Consider the following 17,573-nt stretch of genomic DNA (forward strand, 5'->3'; position numbering starts at 1 on the left):
AAAGAATAAAAGAAAAGGAATTTTTAATTAGTTTAACCTAGAACAGAATAAAATTGCTTTAAATAACCATTAAGCAGGGCTGTTCAGATCTACAGGATACCTGAATTTATTTTCTATCTCATTTGTTGTCTTAACCCTTCTAGTTTCCCAGTCCATAAGCCTTGATCTTCAATTTCACCTACAACATAGCACTGATAACTACATCTAACTGCAAAACATTTTCATCACCCCCTAGAAGTTTTATACTGGTTAGTTTTTACTCCCCAGCTCAATTCCCCCTTCATCCTTAATAGTCACTAATCTACTTTCTGCCTCTATGGATACACTCTATTCTAGACATTGCAAATAAACAGGCTCAGACTATATGTTTTCAAAGTTCATACATGTTATAAGTACAAATTAATACTTCCTTTATTTGGCCAAACAATATTCCACTGTATTCATATATCCTATTTGGTTTAACCATCTATTATTTGCTTAGATCACCTGAATTGTTTCCACTTTTTGTCCATTATAAATAATGCTATTATGAATATTCATGTACAAATTTTTGTATAGACACATTTCAATTTTCTTCAGTACATACTAAAAGAGTGCAATTACTGGGTCATAATGATAACTGTGTTCTCAGGTATCCCATCAGTTTCTGATAAATCCATTTTTTAAAAACTGGTCTTAAACTTATTGTTTCAGGAGATAGAATTAAAAATCCAGGCTCCATCTTTTGGAAGAACAATTTCTTTTACACTTCTCAGTACATTAAAGTTTCTTGAAAATTAGAAAATCTTATAGTAATTAACATATTTTCTGGATCTACTCTTCTAAATCACATGTACCTCTGCTTTGTCCCCTAAAAGTTGTTAATTTCTTCCTTGACAAGAGCATTCTTTGAATTTAAAAGTTATTATTAAAATTGGATTTTTTTTGCATTCACTAAATTACAAAAACTGCCCATCTCTTGGTAGTGTGGTGTATGTAACTGTATCCAGTCAGGAGATATAATTGTATTCTAGGAATACAAAACTTACCTTAATTCCTGCACTTCCATTGGGCATCTTCTGCAGTTCATAAGGAAGCCTGACTCTTTCAGTTTGCACAATGGGATCATCAAATGATCGCCCGTGAAGTTTTTTGAAGCCATGAATTGTATTTCTTACATTTGTGACTATCTGTTGGGAGTAAACACTCAAATTATTTATCAATGACTTAATGAATGTAAAATAAAAATACTATCCTAATACTTAAAACCATGTCCCTTTTTCTTATATACACACCCAGGCTCAGACGTATACTTTTTCATTTTCCTGGTTTCCAATTCGCAGTAAAGTTATAATGAGACAGTTATGCATTTTAACTATCACCTCCCAAATGCCCCTCTGACGTCTCCAAAAGAGAGGGAACAAAATTTAAAACTTTGCAATAATAAAAGTCTACCTATAATTCATCCCTTCATTATCCTCAATACTTCTACTCCAGTGAATTAGTATTTTTGATTTCTTCTTCTTACCACTCTCATTTCTATTTTTGTTTAAACTGTTTCTATTTTTGGTACAGTTTTCTTTTCTTAATATTTAATTCACTGTGAAATGAATTAAGAGTACTCTCATGTATTAGTATGCTGCCTGCACTGCTGAAACTTGCTTTTAGGCAAGTAAATTAAACCCCTTCCATGTAGCATGATGTGAATTTCAAGTATTTTAATTTGTAAATGTCTTGTAGTCTGCAACAACTTTTTTTTTTTTTTAAGAGTATGTAGTTCAAACTATAGACTGTTACTAAGATCCAGTACCTGCCCTCCTAGTGACTGAAAGCCAAAAAGATCTTGATCTTCAATTATGAGGTGAAAACTACAATGATGTTGTTACTATGTTGATGAGCTCTTAGAAGAACTGACTTTACGGGTTGGTTTCTTTTTAGTACTGGGGACTGATCTCAGGGGCACTCAGAAACTGAGCCACATCCCCAGCCCTATTTTGTATTTTATTTAGAGACAGGGTCTCATTGAGTTACTTAGCACCTTACCATTATTGAGGCTGGCTTTAAACCCCCTACCCCAGCCTCCTGACCTGCTGGCATTACAGGTGTGCACCACTGCCACCTGGCGTGGGTTGGTTTCTTTTGACTATCTATGATACACTTAGATCAGCCTGAATGTGAGAGGAAAACTCAAAATAAAAACATTCCTCCACCCAATATTGGGGATTTAACTCAGAGGCACTCTACAACTGAGCTAAATCCACAACCCTCACTTTTTTATATGTGTATTTATCTTTTAGTTGTAGGGAGACAATATCTTTATTTCATTTTTATGTGGTGCTGAGGCTCGAACCCAGTGCCTCACAGATGCTAGGTGAGTGCTCTACCACTGAGCTACAACCCCAGAACCCCTTTCTTATTTTCATTATGAGATTAAAGTCTTGATAGGTTGCCCAGACTGGCCTCAAACTTGGAATCCTGCCTCAGCCTCCTTGCTGGGTTGGGATTACAGGTGTGTGCAATCCTGTCAGGATAAAAACACTCTCACATACAGGGCAATTATAAAAAGATGGGTATGGCAAACATCATAACCAAAACATCCCCAGATAAATGAGTTAATTATTCTGTCCTAAGTGGAAAATAAAACCCATTGAAGAAAATTTCAAAAGTAAGAGACAATCCAGGTATACATATGAAATGTAAGAAATAACTGTTACATGTTTTTGGTGAATGGAAGTTAAAAAAAAAGAAAAAGCAATGTTACACATTGATGTTATATTCTATTGATTAGTATTTCAGTTGAAATTACTTAAATTCAAAGGTTTCCATTTTGTAACTATTTTAACAAAACTAACAGATGCATTTAAGTAGGCTGGAAATAATAACAGAGTTTATATACCCTTTATTATCATTAAGTATGAAAATGTGAGTTGGACACCTGATCGATTAGTGTCTTAGTGTATCATCCTATAAATAGGACACAGGGCAAATATTATACCTGGGATGCTAGGACAAAATGGGTTAAACAAATTCCACATATAGTGAAAGCAACATGGCATTACCCTGGTGGGTAACCCCACATTCTTTTACAAAAACATTGCTTACTAGTCACTGAAGTGCATTTCTAGATAGAGTATCTGTCATAGAAAGTGACTATACTAGGAAAAATTAATGTCACATAGCAGTATACCCTAACTTTATAACTAAAGACTTTAAAAATTCAAGGAATTTATATAATTCAAAACAAAATACATCTAATAAAATACAGGCCCCCGGAGAAGCCCCAGCAGATGCCATACTAAAAGCCAAAATGGCTGCCCCAAGGAAGCCCATACCATGTGGCTAGTGAGGGTTGGGGAATAAGCTTCAGCAGGAAAGGGGGAGGGGTATTCTAGGAAAACCCATCACAGGATCATCATCCCCGAGCCACACAGGTTCCAATGACAGCCATCCCTTGCTATAACTTTTAATCTGCATTTGGAAAAACACTGACCAGGAAAAAAAATGCTAAAATTTTTCCTTATGGTGAATAAACAAGGCCAGATCTGACTTTCTAAGTACCATGAGCATGTGGAGATTAATAAGCGTGCTCTTCTGGAAACAGAAGTCATAAAGAGCTGTCTCCCGATCCAATGAACAATGCTCTTTCATTGAATATAAGGATTTTAAGCTGATATATCGGCAATATGCAGCTCTCTTCATTGTGGTTAAAGTTAATGACACTGAGAATGAGATGGCTATTATGAGTTCATCCACATTTTGTGGAAGTTTTAGACGAGTACTTCAGCTAAGTGACTGAACCAGATATAACATTTAATTTGGATAAAGTACACACCATTTTGGAGGAGATGGTGTTAAACAGCTGCATTGTGGAAACTAATCGGGCAAGAATTCTTGCTCCTCTACAAACTCTTGATAAGATGTCAGAAAGCTGAATAGAAGGCTCTGCCAGATAGCATCAACTTATCGGAAATGTGAAGACCATTTGAAAAGAATCTGGAAGACTACCTATTACAAAATGAGGTATCCTTCCAAACAATATAAATAGGTATTTTCCACAGTTCCGAAATGGAAAATAAAGCTATTTTAAAATATGTACAAAGAAAAATCTTCTCTTAACTGAGGCAAGTTTTATTTTCAGTAACCGTAAGTATATTTTTTCCCACTTCTTCAAATTTTGTTGAGTACCTAAGAAATCCTCTTTGGTCTCTGCTTCCCTTTGCAAATTAAACTCAGGAATAGTAGGATGGTGGTAAGAAGAATGTGTGGCAGTTATCTATTAGCCAATAAAATTTGTAAGTTGACTTAAAAAAAAAAATACAAAGATGTCAGGATCTGTCATATTTGCAACTCAGTTACCTAACATGGTATTTTTTTTTTTTATAGTTCTCGGTGGACACAACATCTTTGTTTCTATGTGGTGCTGAGGATCGAACCCAGGCCGCACCCATGCCAGGCGAGCGCGATACCGCTTGAGCCACATCCCCAGCCCCCAACATGGTATCTTGGTATGACTCAATTAATTTTCTTCTTGTAAGTCAAAACAGTCATCCTAACAATTTTACCTGGCTCTTAGCTGCATTTCCAATGGCTCGAGTTCTTGATCCCAAAGATATACAGGCCCTAAATAAGGAAAAACACAAAGGTTTATTTTTAAAGGTATTTTTATATTAATGTGCTATTATTTTTTTTGTTGTATAAAACTAAACTTAAAGATTAATAATGTTTTATTTTCAATATGTTAATATAAATTAAAATTTTACACATTTTTTGATACTTGGGATTAAATCCAGGGGCACTCTACCAACTGAGCTACGTGTCTCCAGCCCTTCTTATTTTTAAGACAGGGTTTCACCAAGTTGCTTAGGTTGGCCTCAATTTTGAAATTCTCCTGCCTCAGCCTTCCAAGATTCTGTAGATTATAGGCATACACCACCACACTCAGCAAAATAAGTTTCCTAAATAATGGAATGGTGGTCAGAATAAATGTTAAGAATTTTTTAAGTGTCCTTATTACAGGAATAGTATTGTTTCTTCCTAAAACTGTTTTCAAATTCTACTGGTCTATGACCTATTAAAAAAATTAAGCGTACTCAGTAAGGCAAGGCTACATGGATTTAAAACCTTGCTCACCACTGAACAGCTGAGTAACCTTGTGGAAATTACATAACTAGTATTTGCTTCGGCTTTCCATCTGGAAGATAGTGATAATACCTGCTCAGAGGGGTAAGAGAGGATTAGAGGAGTGAATCTAGGGAAACTCTTTGAACAATACTTGGTACACAGACATCACACAAATTATTGCTATTTAGTTTCTGCATTTAAATATACAACATAAAGGCAAGTACAGAATGATATTTTCATCAAAATACCATTTCATGTATGATTTAAGAAAATTTTCATGATTTCAGTTGTAACTATAGGAAACAATTTAACTCACAAAGAAAGACACTATATACAAAGCCACAATCCCTGTTCTTGGAGAATTTACAGTCTATTGAAAAAAAAATCATCATATAGAAAATATAGGACTAAGAGTAATACTAATAATTAACAAAAGGTAGAATAATAACTTCTACACAACAGAGCTTAGGGAAAAGCAAAGAGAGACAACTTCAGCATCAAGATTTGGAAGGAGACAAAGCATTTCACATGTCTTAAGGAAAAGGACATTCCTGCTACATAGGTTATTACAACTATGGTTTGCACCCCCAAAGGTTTGTGTGCGGGAAACTTGGTCCCCAATGTAATGACAACAAAGCAGTACCTTTAAGTGGCAGGGCTCAGTGGGATAATTAGGGCATAGGAACATCACCCTCAGAAAGGAGTAAAGCCCATTTCAAGCAAGTAGGTTGGATCTCGTGTAACTAGTTAGTTCTCCAAGACAGTAAGTAGGCTGTTAAAAAATGAGGCCACTGTGTGGATGGTTCCCTTTCTGTTTCTCTATCATGCTGTAATGCAGCTAGGAACCTTTGTCAACACAAGCCCTATGCTGTTTAGAGCCTCCTCCAGCCACCAGAATCACGAACCAAATACATCTCTTTACAAAACAGCCACCAGAATCATTAGCCAAATAAATCTCTTTACAAAACTCTTTACAGCCTCAAGTATATTATTATAGTAACATACAAAACAGAGACATGTAAGTCTACTTTCAACATGACAGCCAGAGCAATACTCTTTAGTATTTAGTATTTTTTTTTAAAGAGTGAGAATGAGAGAGAGAGAGAGAGAGAGAGAGAGAGAGAGAGAGAGAGAGAGGGGGGGGGGGGAGGGGAGAATTTTTTAATATTTATTTTTAAGTTTTCGGCGGACACACGTTTGTTTGTATGTAGTGCTGAGGATTGAACCCGGGCCGCATGCATGTCAGGCGAGCGCTACCGCTTGAGCCACATCCCCAGCCCCAGAGCAATACTCTTTTAAAGAGTAAGATCATGAGCCTCTCCTGCAGAAAACCCTCCAGTTTTGCTGACTTGCAAAGTAAGCTCAAGTCTTCCCAAAAACCAATGTACTCTCTTCATGGTCTGGGGTCTTTGTTGCTCTACCCTATAAATTCAAGACAAGTACATGGATCTCTATGCTATTTCTAGACTACAAAGCATACTTCTGCTATACATACAGTTCTCACTTTCAGAACACTTCTAAATACACCAATATGGCCCTGCACGCTCAATTCTTTTAGATCTCTGTTCGAAAGACAGGTTATCAGAAACACTGTCCCTGATAATTCTACATAAACAATATTCCTGCTCCTCCCAAGTACACCTAATACCATTTTTTCCAATTTAATTTTTCTTCATCGTATATCATCTTCTAATACAATTTATTCACTGGACATGTATTCACATAAGAATGTGAATTTCATGAGGTTTAGATAAGGTATACCCCACCGCCCTGTTCTGTGCTATCCAATATGGAAGTCACTAGCCACAGGTGCCCAGTAAAATTTAAAGAAAAAAATTCAATTCTTCATATCCAACCACATTTCAGGTGCTTAATGACTACATGTAGCTTGTGGATATACAAAGAACAAGATTTATATATATATATATAGAACAGGAAGTTCTACCAGACAACAATGGCATAGATCACTCTCTGATACATACTAAAGGTTTTTATTGAATGTTGCTCCTATGGGTAATGGTTATTTGATAGGAAGAACACAACCTGCAGTTTCACAGGACAATTTGGTAATATAGTATTGAGGCCAGATTAAGTAGGGCCTCACATTCTAGAATACAAATTTGAAATTTATTCAGTAGATAATGGGAATTCATTAACAAGTGCTAAATTATGCAGAGGACACTGACTGCTGGTGTATCATACACAACAGAGAAGTAATATTCCAGATAAATGGTTTTCAAGGGCCGAACAAGCCACTGTTATGTTGGGAACCACTGAATTTTCAGGGAGGGCAAATAGTTTAAAAGTTTATTAGTAGATTCAACAAATGTTTGTTGAGTAAGCTTTGCACTATTAGTTGCTAAAGATATGATGGTTAAAGGAAAGACTGCTATATACATACAAATAAAAGTAAACTAGGTGCTAAACAAAGGGAGCACATGGTGCTACAAGAATAGACCATAGCAGGAACTGACCCAGAGGGTTAAGAAGGCTTACCCAAGGAAGTGTCAACAGTGATGGCATCAAAGAGGCAGAAATTTTGTTGAAAATCATTTTGATTACAGTATGAACTGATAAGCTTCCTTTCTAATGTAACTTCTGGAACATTTACAATTATGTCTGTGGCTGATATTTTCATTGACAGTGCTGGACTATACAGAGGGAATAGGTTAAGTGAAAAGCATAATGTCTAGGTTTCCAGTTTACATAAGAGAATAGATAATGATGCTATCCAATGAGACAGAAACACTGTCAAGAACAACAGATTTGGAGAGGAACAATCACAAATTCTATTATGATCATTCCAAGTTTTAGACACCTTTGAGACATAGGAGCAGAAACACACACACACACACACACACACACACACACCCACCCTCACTCTCTCTCAAAATGTTAAAAATTATCAGACGGAGGGGGGAATGAATGTTACTGTTCTGAGATTCAGTGAAAAACAGGAAAATCAGGACATAGCAGAAATCAATAGGTTTGACGATATCTTTAACACCTCTTGCAAATAATTCCTTGATTCAATACATTCTTTGACCAAGTAAAAATGTACATATCAAATATAGAAATCTGTGTGGATGGCTGGCATGGTTGGCATTCAATCCTAAAATTCATCTCTTGGAGAAAACACCAGTTTGCCATTTTTCAGCTACTTATATCTGTCTTGTTCCTAACTCCATTACTTGGACATACTTCCAGATACTTCTAATTTTTCATCATTGTACTACTGAAAAATTCTGTGCACTTGAATGAACATTAAAAATTTTTCTTAGGTTGATTTCCAATAGTTTAATTTTTGTTAGAATAGTATATTTAAATAAGATTTGTTTTCTACTGTCATTTTTTTTAAGGTTAGGTTCTTTGAAATCTTCACACATAAAATGTCACAAAGAAAGTCAAATTCTTACCATTAGTAGACACTCTTGAAGTAAAAAGTAGACTATTTATTAAAGTTTAAAAAAATACCTAAAGTAACTAGGCTTGGAAATATCAAGCAGAAAGTCTTCAAACTCTTCCCTTCAATTTTCTTAAAAAACAAAAACAAAATTCCAGAATGTTATAAAACCATTAAATAAAAAATACTGCCAAGGTTTTGAGAACACTCAAGTAAGTTAAGTACCTATTCTTTCTCAAAACTTTTACCTGAGCCAGTAATAACAAAGGAAATAGATGTAGTCAATAAACATTACATGATGTAAAAGTTTTTTTTTTTACAAAAAAATTCTCAAAAAACCTTTTGTTCTATTTAGATATACTTGACTATAGAATATATTTTAACATATTATACATACAGGGGGGATGTAAACTTCCCATTCTTGTAGTTGTACATGATATGGACTTACACTGGTCATGTATTCACATATAAACACAGTAAAGTTATGTCTGATTTGGTACAATCTTTTTATGTTATACTTCATATACTTTGTCATCTCTCTTCAAAAATTCCATTTTGTACTTAAAAAATATTTACAACGCAGCTTAAATCTCAAATATCCAATGTGATATTTCCAGACTGGATATCTGGAAAGTAAGCCCCAGATTCTCAGAAAATGCCACAAAACTGTTTCTACTTTTAAATGTCCAATGTCCCTTTTAGTTAGGGAGGGATCTTATGGAAAATAATTAAATGTTAAAAGAATAAAACATCAAAAAGCATGCACCAACTAAATTAAGAATTTCCTTCTTTTCAGAGAATCCTTCTGTAATGTATCTGCATTTTAAAAATGTTCATTACCTTGATATTTGCAAATAGAATATGATTTTTTTTCAAAACTAGCTTCTCATGTCATTAAATAAAACAGTGTATGAGAAAAGTTAAAGATTCTTCTATTGTACTGCTTTTCAAACAATAGGAACACTTTATAAATGAATAAATGTCCTGGACGAGGTACATCTTCCCTCAACAACTGCCCCACTAAGAAAATACACAGTGCAGGAGTATATGACCACCCTGAAATATTTTTGGTCAATAACAGACTATATACTCCTGAATTAAAGGGCAATATAAAGCCAAGGCAAAAACAGCAGGTGATGCAAGCTAATTGAAAACATGATCCTTCCACCTTAGAAACTTTCTTGATTAAACCTAGGGTGGTAGTTCACACCTGTCTAGCTATGACAGGATGATCACAAGTTCCAGGCCAATCTTGGCAATTTAGCAAGACCCTGTTTCAAAAATAAAGAAGGACGAGGATGTAGCTCAGTGGTTATTTAAAAAAAAAAAAAAAAGCGTCCCGCTTCAAACCCCAGTGCCACAAACAATAAAACACAAACCCCAAAGACACCAACTTTCTGGATTGGATCAGGTCATTAAATCTAAATATTAGTTATTCCTTTTCCTACACATAAATCAAAATATCTCAGCCACACAAAAACCTGCCCAGGCGAATCTAGACTCCTAAGTGACGAGCAGGTTTAGTCGGAAACCCAGGTCTGGCCGGGTTCTCCCTGCGGCGACGCGGGACCCGGGAGGACGAGCGTCCGCCTGGCCTCAGCCTCCCGCAGGTGGATGCCGTAGGCGAAGGTCGCCGGGTTACCCTCTGCTTGGCCCAGGGAGCCGAGTTTCCCGGTCCTCTGCGGGCAGTCACACGTACGCTGCGACAGCCCGCAGCCGCGTCACCCTCCTGTGCAGAGCGACCCTCTGAGGTCGCCTTCCGCAGCCCGAGGAGACCCCAGGACCTGGCCTTTCCAGTCAGGGTCGCCTCGGCGACGAGCGGGCCAGGCGAGCCGCGGGCGGGGAACCGGAGTTCCAGCGCGTTCCGTGCCGCATTCCGGCGGCCAGCCTCCAAAATTTCAAAAGAAATCTAATGGATAAGTGTGTGGGGGGGGGCGGGGGGATTCTTTCTAGAATGTTCTTGCAAAGGAATCAAAGCACGGACGACACCAGAGACGCCCTGTCCCCGAGGCCGGGTCTCCGCCGGCTCGCAGTCGCCCGGCGGCGCGCGGGCCACCCGCAGTCTGGACCCCGCCGGCGCCCGCCCTCCCCCGCGGGCCGCGGCACTCACGGGGTACACCTGTCGCTGTACTCGTTGGCGATGGTCTCGATGCCGCCGCTGCGCGCCACGGCCACGTAGCAGTTGAGGAAGCCGAGGTCAATGCCCACCACCGACATCCCGCCGCCGGAAGGTCGCGGCGGCGGCGCCTTAGCCTGGGGAGCGGGCGCCGCGTCCTTCGCTGGGCCGTCGCTGCTGCGCCTGCGACTCCTGCGGGGGCAAAGGGGAGAGGACCCACTCGCTATCCGGAGCGTCCGGGGCAGGGCGTGGGGCGACCGCGGAGGGAAGAGGCCGCCGCGCCGCAGCTCCCGCGTCCCGCCGCCTCCGTCTCTCCACTGCGGTCCGGCCGCCTCCAACCGGCGGTTACTAGGACCCGCGCCTGCGCGCTCGGCCGCCAGGGGGGGGGCGCGCGAGCCGTCTCCCAGGCCCGAGGCACCCCCTGCCGCGCCCTCGGACGCTTCCGTCAGCACTCGGGCAACGGCTGCCCGAGGAGCTGCGGGTTCGAGAAAGATCTGGAAAGCGGGGGCGTCCCTGCCGGGCGGGGCGTGGTGAGGAGGCGGGGCGGGCGCGCGGCGGCTAAGCGCACTGCGGTTGGGCAGGTGAGCGGCGCGGGCAGCTGCGGCCGCCCCGGCGCCCCAGGCGCTGCGGGCCCGCGGAACCGGCCGCCACGCCCCCGCCCGCTCCCCACTGGGCTCTCCCGCCGCCCGCGCACCCACCCGCCGGCCTCGCCGCCCCGAGGGGCCCAGTGCGGCCCGCGGCGCCTGCACGGGTGGCACTCGCTCCGCCGTCCGCCGCGCCCGGCTCTGTGAGGTGGCGCCCATTGTGCCGCGCGCGCTGCGCGGGGCGTTCTCTTCCCGCCAGGCCTTCAAGCGGCGAAAGCCCGGCGCGGGTCGAGGAACCGGGCACTGGCGCCCTCCCGCCACCAGCGTCCTCGCGCCCTCGGGCAGAGGCCGCTCGCCACCGGCGTACGCCAGGACGCCCGCCGTACCTTTCCCTTCCCTTGGCTTCCTCCTGCGCGTCTTGTCCCTTACTGCCCAGCTCTTGGTGCGTGCCTTGGTTCACCTGGGCTGTCGTCTTGCGGGCGACGGCGGGCTGCTCGCTAGAGTGGCTGCTGCTCTCTCGGTCCTCACTTTCCGTCCACTTTAGGAAGTTTAGACGCCTTAGTATCAACGCTGCCGCCAGAGCGGCCGCAGCAACCGTGAATAAGGCTCCTGCGGCAGTTGCCAGGATGAGCGGGAAATCCATGTTGGGGGCGATGCTCGAGTGGGGTGCACCGCACCCGGCGCGGCCGCGGCGCCGTCGACGCCCTCGGCTGCAGGCCGGCACGCGGCCTCCCGGCAGGCAGCGCGGCCGGGACTGGACGCCCTGGGAACTCTGCGCCAGCGGCCTCGTCCGCCACCGCGCAGCAGGAGGCCACCGCCCTGCCGGGCCCCATTCCTGAACCCTTTGTCTGATCCCACCTATTTATCCACCCTGTCTGAAAACCTCAAGGAACAACCACAACAAAGACGTCGACTACAGGGACAAGGAGTTATCCCCGCACTCCTCAGGTTATTCGAGAGCATGCTGCCTAGCCAGCCGGCCTGCCGATGGTCACCGCCCGGGGCCCGTCACAGCTAACCTGATTTACTTCCTGCAGGCCTTTTGGCAAGTTCCTCAACTCGCAAGTCCCAGGTTCAAACTGCTGAAAGCGGGAGACGTGTCCGCAGCGCTGTTTTGTGATAAGTAGCTCAAGCACAGCTTGGCTGCCTGGCACCAAAGGGCCAGCAGATGTCCTTAAGCTTACCTGCTGCTGGAACCGAGGAAGCAAGCTGATCCGCGCACATAATGTACCTCGCAGCTTCGCTGCTCTTCCGTTTTGATACTGAGGATTGATCCCAGGGACGCTTGACTACTGAACTACACCCCCAGCCCCTTTTACCTTTCCAGAGGTTCTTGCTAAGTTGCTTAGGGCCTCCCCAAATTAGGCTGGCTTCGAACTTGGGAGCCCCCTGCTTTCAGCTTCCAGCGGACTACAGGCGTGAGCCACCACGCCCACCTTGTTTTCTACTCTTGAATCAACATTGGTTATATTTTTATCTAGATCTTGCACAAAGTTGATTATTCATTTGTGAGTTAAAATGTCTTCTATAGCTATATTTTTCTCATTTTTAATATTTGTTTCTATCACTAAACAGCTTTTGGTTTTCTTGCTTTCTTTACTATGTCTTTATTTCCTAATGTGCTTTTTATTGTTTTCTTCGTTTTATGTTTTTTCTTTAATCTCCAGAGTTAAACACCCAGATCATTAATTTTGTCATATTTTACAATTCTTACATCTGAAGCCATAAGTTTCCTTCTAGACATCATTTCAGGTACATTCCTACCTGAATCTTCAAACAGTTAATAAGAGTAGGCAGGGTGGCAGAGCACTTGCATAGCATGTGTGAGGCACTGGGTTTGATCCTCAGCACCACATAAAAATAAACATAAAATAAAGGCATTCTGTCCAGCCACAACTACAAAAGTTTTTTTTTTTCAAAGAGGTAACAGAAATAAAAACATTACCGCTGATAACGTTAGTAGATAAATTACTTAGGTGCCTATTGGCTTGTAATTGTTGAACCCCATATTTAAGTAGCCCTGCCTAACTAGTCACAGTGAAACACACTAACGCCATATTCCTGCTGGGCCCTGTGAAACCTCTATCAAGGAGGGAAAGACCAGAGTTAAGTGTTTAGAGTCTCAAGAAAAGTAAGAACGAGGCTAAATTATTCCCAGATTCACCAAGGTAAGTGACTTCTCCCACATTTCCCCTCTCCTAGGCTTATCTAGGTCACCAAGGTATTCAGTTTGTTTCCATCATTGCTCCTTGCATCTCACTTTTTGGGTTCAGTTCTTGCATTTTTTTAAAATAAAGCTCTCTAAATCAACTATATTTTTTGTCTAAGTATTATCAAGCTAACTTTTGAATAATAATTAGCTGAATGCAGTTTTTGTCACATTTTCTTATGTTAAATTTTAGCCAATCTGACCAATTTCTAATATACCTGTATCTTTCTCTGTGATATTGATCCATTTTTACACGTTTAAAATCTTCTATACTGTTTTAAGTTTCAGCTTAATGTAGCATGAAGCTCCCATGATTGTCTTAATTTTAGTTCGTTTCCTTCCTTCACTAGCACTTTGTACCTTGTTCTTTTGGTGTTTTTCACATTCTGTTCACTGTTCTCTGTGACATCCACTTACTAGATTATAACTTTACTACTAGGTTTTTTTAGAATATAGACTGTACTCTTTTGTATGCTTCATACTAGTTAAGGCCTTGAATTCATGGATGCACAATAGTTATTGTTGTACAAGTAGGAACTTCACCCTATAACCAACTTACATGGAAGTCTAAAAGCTTCCGTTTGAAAGACCTGAAATGGGATTATCTGTATGTGGAGAGGAATCCTTTGAGGTAGAAAGTCTTCTCAGGGGAAACAATTTTTGCATTATGTGTTAAAAAATAAGACATTTTCAAGGTAACTAAAGGAAGGAACTAATGGGCACAGAGAAGAGATTATATGAGAAAAAGAATACTTTCCCTCTATTTCTGTGACTGGGAACACAGATAAGCCAAAGATGCACTTTTGACTATACACATGGGTATAATGGTCTAGGGCAGAGGTTCTTTGAAGTTCCCAGATACTGAAGGGATCCATAGACAGAATTAAGGGAATCGTCTTGAAGTAACCTTAAACTGAAATTTAATGTTTCCTTCAATCATGAATATAGGCATAAATCATAGTAGTAAAAACAGTATTTGATTTTTGCTATCAATAGAAATAAGGTATTTTTAATACCACCTTATAAATGTTGAGACAACTTCAAACAACATTATAAACTTTTCAAAAAGTACATGTTGGGGCTGGGATTGTAGCTCAGTGATAGAGTGCTCCTCCCTAGCACATGTGAGGCACTGGGTTTGATCCTCTGCACCACATAGAAAGGTTATCAAAAAAAAAAAAAGAGGCAATTTTTTTAAAGCACATTACAGAAAAGCATGTATTTTTAATAACCGTATTTCCAAGTTTCCTTTATAATCAATTCTATGTATTTTACTTAAAACTTGGTTACAAGAAGGGATTCATAGACTTTACTAGGCTGACAAGTGTCCATGGCACAAAAATGGTTACAAATCCTTGTTTTGAGAGACAAGAGCAAAAAACCTAAAGGAAAGTGAGCATCTGATGAAAATCATAGAGCATATACCCTGCTAGCTTGGACTGCTTACCTCCCAGCTATTAAGTAACAAAAATACCTATATCATTTAAACCATTATACTTTTGAGTTGGTTTTACATCTTAACCTACTTTCACTGAGGTTATTAACTCATTTTGTCCTGCTGTCCCAGATACAAAAACACCTATAGAAACATTATAATTATATGCAGATAATTATGTAATTATAAAATGTAATTATGTAATAAGTATATTAATTATAATATACATATATTCTAGATTATGATTTCCAACCTACTTTAAAGGACCTGTGTCAATTTTTGTTGAAATATTCACAGATTGAAAACTTGGGACTTAATGGGTGAAAGTAATTTACACGAGGAATGATGAGGCCTAAATTAAGGCAATGGCAATTGAAGTGGAGAGAATACATGAGAAGAAATATTTAGAAGGTATAATTTATAATAGTTTTCACTCTATTTCCTATATTAATTTAGGTGGAAAGAAAGCAAGTTAGACTTCCAGATTTCTAGTGTTAAGTGACCAAGTAGAAGGGGTATGTACTATGAAGATAAGGAAAAGAAAAGTCTGTGGTAAGGAAAGAAAGTCTGAGATAAGGAAACAAAGTCTGTGAATTAAGATAAATTAGGTTTGAGAAGTCTTGGGTTAGAAAGCCTCTGACACATACTGAGAAAAATATGCAAGAGACAGCCAGGAAAATACAACTAGAAAAAGTTAGAAAGCACATAACACTGGCCCCTAGAAAATACTAATGTTTAATAAGTGGTGGAAGAAAAGGTTCCTCTTTGAATTTATGTTTAGGTCAAACAGCTAATAAGGAATTAAGGTATCAATTTCCTATTTATATATCATAGTTTATATCTGATAAAAGAACTATTTCATAAATTTTTGTTCTAGAACACCAAAGTCCTTTTACCATCAATTCATAATAGGAATATAAAACAGCCAACATTGTTTCAGGTGTTTCTGGACTATTACTACCTAGATGATGCCTGTGTTTGGTATTTTCATCCCCCTTCCCTCAGCAAAACCTGTGAGAAAACACTGAAATAAAATAAATGTAGTTTAAATATAAATGTCTACCAACTTAAAAGATCATCTTATTTAATGACGTATTTTAATGAATTAAAGATGAACAAAAAGAATGAAGCTCTGAAATGGAATTTTAGCTATTATTTGGGGTGACAGTTTTAGAGTAGGAAATTAAAAATCCTACCCAAGATTCTAAGATGAAACATTAGCAATTTAAGATAAAAAAAAAATGTACACAACTTACACATATGTATTAGCTATGCATTTTCCAACATTAGAGTTAATTAGCTTTTAACAAAATTGTTTCCTTAGGAAATCTCCATTATGGTTTTGTTCACTATGAGTCATCTCTCATTAACAGTTTGATATAAGAGTTTTAGCTCAGTTCAGGATACTAACATTTTACTTTCTTTTGTTCTATTGTTATGGTTTGGATGTGAGACAATGCAAGAAGGTTTAGAGGAGAAATGATTGGATTGTGAGTGTCTTAACCCAATCAGTGAATTAATCTCCTGACTGGGATTAACTGAGTGGTAAGTGAAGTGGTAGTTGTAACTGGAGGAATTGGAGTGTGGCTTTGGGGTATATATTTGTATTTGGCTTCCCTCTGCCACATTCTTCCACTAAGTTGTTCTGCCTCACCTGGAGCCCTGAGGATTAAAGCTGGCTGTCTATAGTTTGAGAGCTCTGAAACTGTGAGCCCTCAAATAAACTTTTCTTCCCCTAAAATTGTTTTGGTCAGGTCTTTTAGTCACAGCAGTGAAAAAGCAGACTAAAACATTCTACGTATCTTCCAGACTTAAATAGGATTTTGGTATAGCAATTTAGCGATTAAGTTCATACTTGTTCTTTACCCACGTCATTAAATTTTTTTTTTTTTTGTACTGAGGATTGCACCCAGGAGTGCTCCACCAGTGATGTACATCCCTAGCTTCCCTTTTAAAATTTTGTTTTGAGACATGGTCTAAGTTGCCAACACTGGCCTCAACTTTGCAATCCAATTGCCATGCCCAACCCACTCAGAATTTTAAAGACTTTTTCCCTTTAAGTATGGCTCCGTGCAGGTTTAAAATTTTACAGTATTTGCTTAATCTTCACAGGGAAAATGATTATTAATATTTGATTATTTATCTTTGATCTGATAGTTAAGAAAGGGAAAAACAAATATTTTGTTTCTGTAACTTCTGTGTTATATTGACTATTCCAAGAAATTATGTTGAGTTTTTAAGAGTTATTTTTTTCCCCTCAAGTGATAATACCAATAGATTAAAAAAGTATATTTTGGACTCTTGAAATATATTTCGCCTCTGAGCACCAGGATGTTTACCTATTCCATTCTGCTGACCCACAGCCTCACAAAAATCAAAATTCTCTATAGTTTATCCCCACTAGCTTAATGTCCTTTCACCCACTCAAACATTAAAATCTAGGTATTTCAAATGTGTGTGTGTGTGTGTTTGTTTTGTTGTTTGAGACAGGGTCTACCTAAGCTGCTTACAGCCTTGCTAGGTTGCCGATGCTGGCTTTGAACTTGCCATCTTCCTGCCTCAGCCTCCTAAGCACCTGATCAAATACACTACCTTCTACAACATCTTTGAAAAAAACAAGAATCTTATACAAATCCTCGGAAATACTGCTTATATTTCTATGGAGAAAACAGACAAAAATTTTGCTGTCCTCTGTTGACTAATGTAGTTAGAGTCAGGGGTAAAGA

General features: G+C 39.8%; 1 protein-coding gene and 1 non-coding gene across 4 annotated transcripts in view; one reads left to right on the forward strand and one right to left on the reverse strand.

Annotated features, from left to right (window-relative positions):
* Hspa4l (heat shock protein family A (Hsp70) member 4 like) overlaps window positions 1-10,748 on the reverse strand; it is a 49,418-nt gene extending 38,670 nt beyond the window's left edge. For both annotated transcript variants that reach the window (XM_078020703.1, XM_078020704.1), the window contains exons 1-3: window positions 10,614-10,748; window positions 4,542-4,599; window positions 1,029-1,169 (exon numbers count right to left, since the gene is read on the reverse strand). In XM_078020703.1, the coding sequence (XP_077876829.1) occupies window positions 1,029-1,169; window positions 4,542-4,599; window positions 10,614-10,720 (306 nt within the window). In that variant the 5' untranslated portion in view covers window positions 10,721-10,748. The remainder of the gene's footprint in view (window positions 1-1,028; window positions 1,170-4,541; window positions 4,600-10,613) is intronic.
* The window catches only part of LOC106145196 (uncharacterized), a 146,479-nt gene that overhangs the window by 47,684 nt on the left and 81,222 nt on the right, over window positions 1-17,573 (forward strand). For both annotated transcript variants that reach the window (XR_013425529.1, XR_013425530.1), the window contains exon 3: window positions 4,363-4,484. This is a non-coding gene — a transcript (uncharacterized LOC106145196). The remainder of the gene's footprint in view (window positions 1-4,362; window positions 4,485-17,573) is intronic.

Source organism: Ictidomys tridecemlineatus, chromosome 9 (genome assembly GCF_052094955.1).
Source record: "Ictidomys tridecemlineatus isolate mIctTri1 chromosome 9, mIctTri1.hap1, whole genome shotgun sequence".
Classification (NCBI taxonomy): domain Eukaryota; kingdom Metazoa; phylum Chordata; class Mammalia; order Rodentia; family Sciuridae; genus Ictidomys; species Ictidomys tridecemlineatus.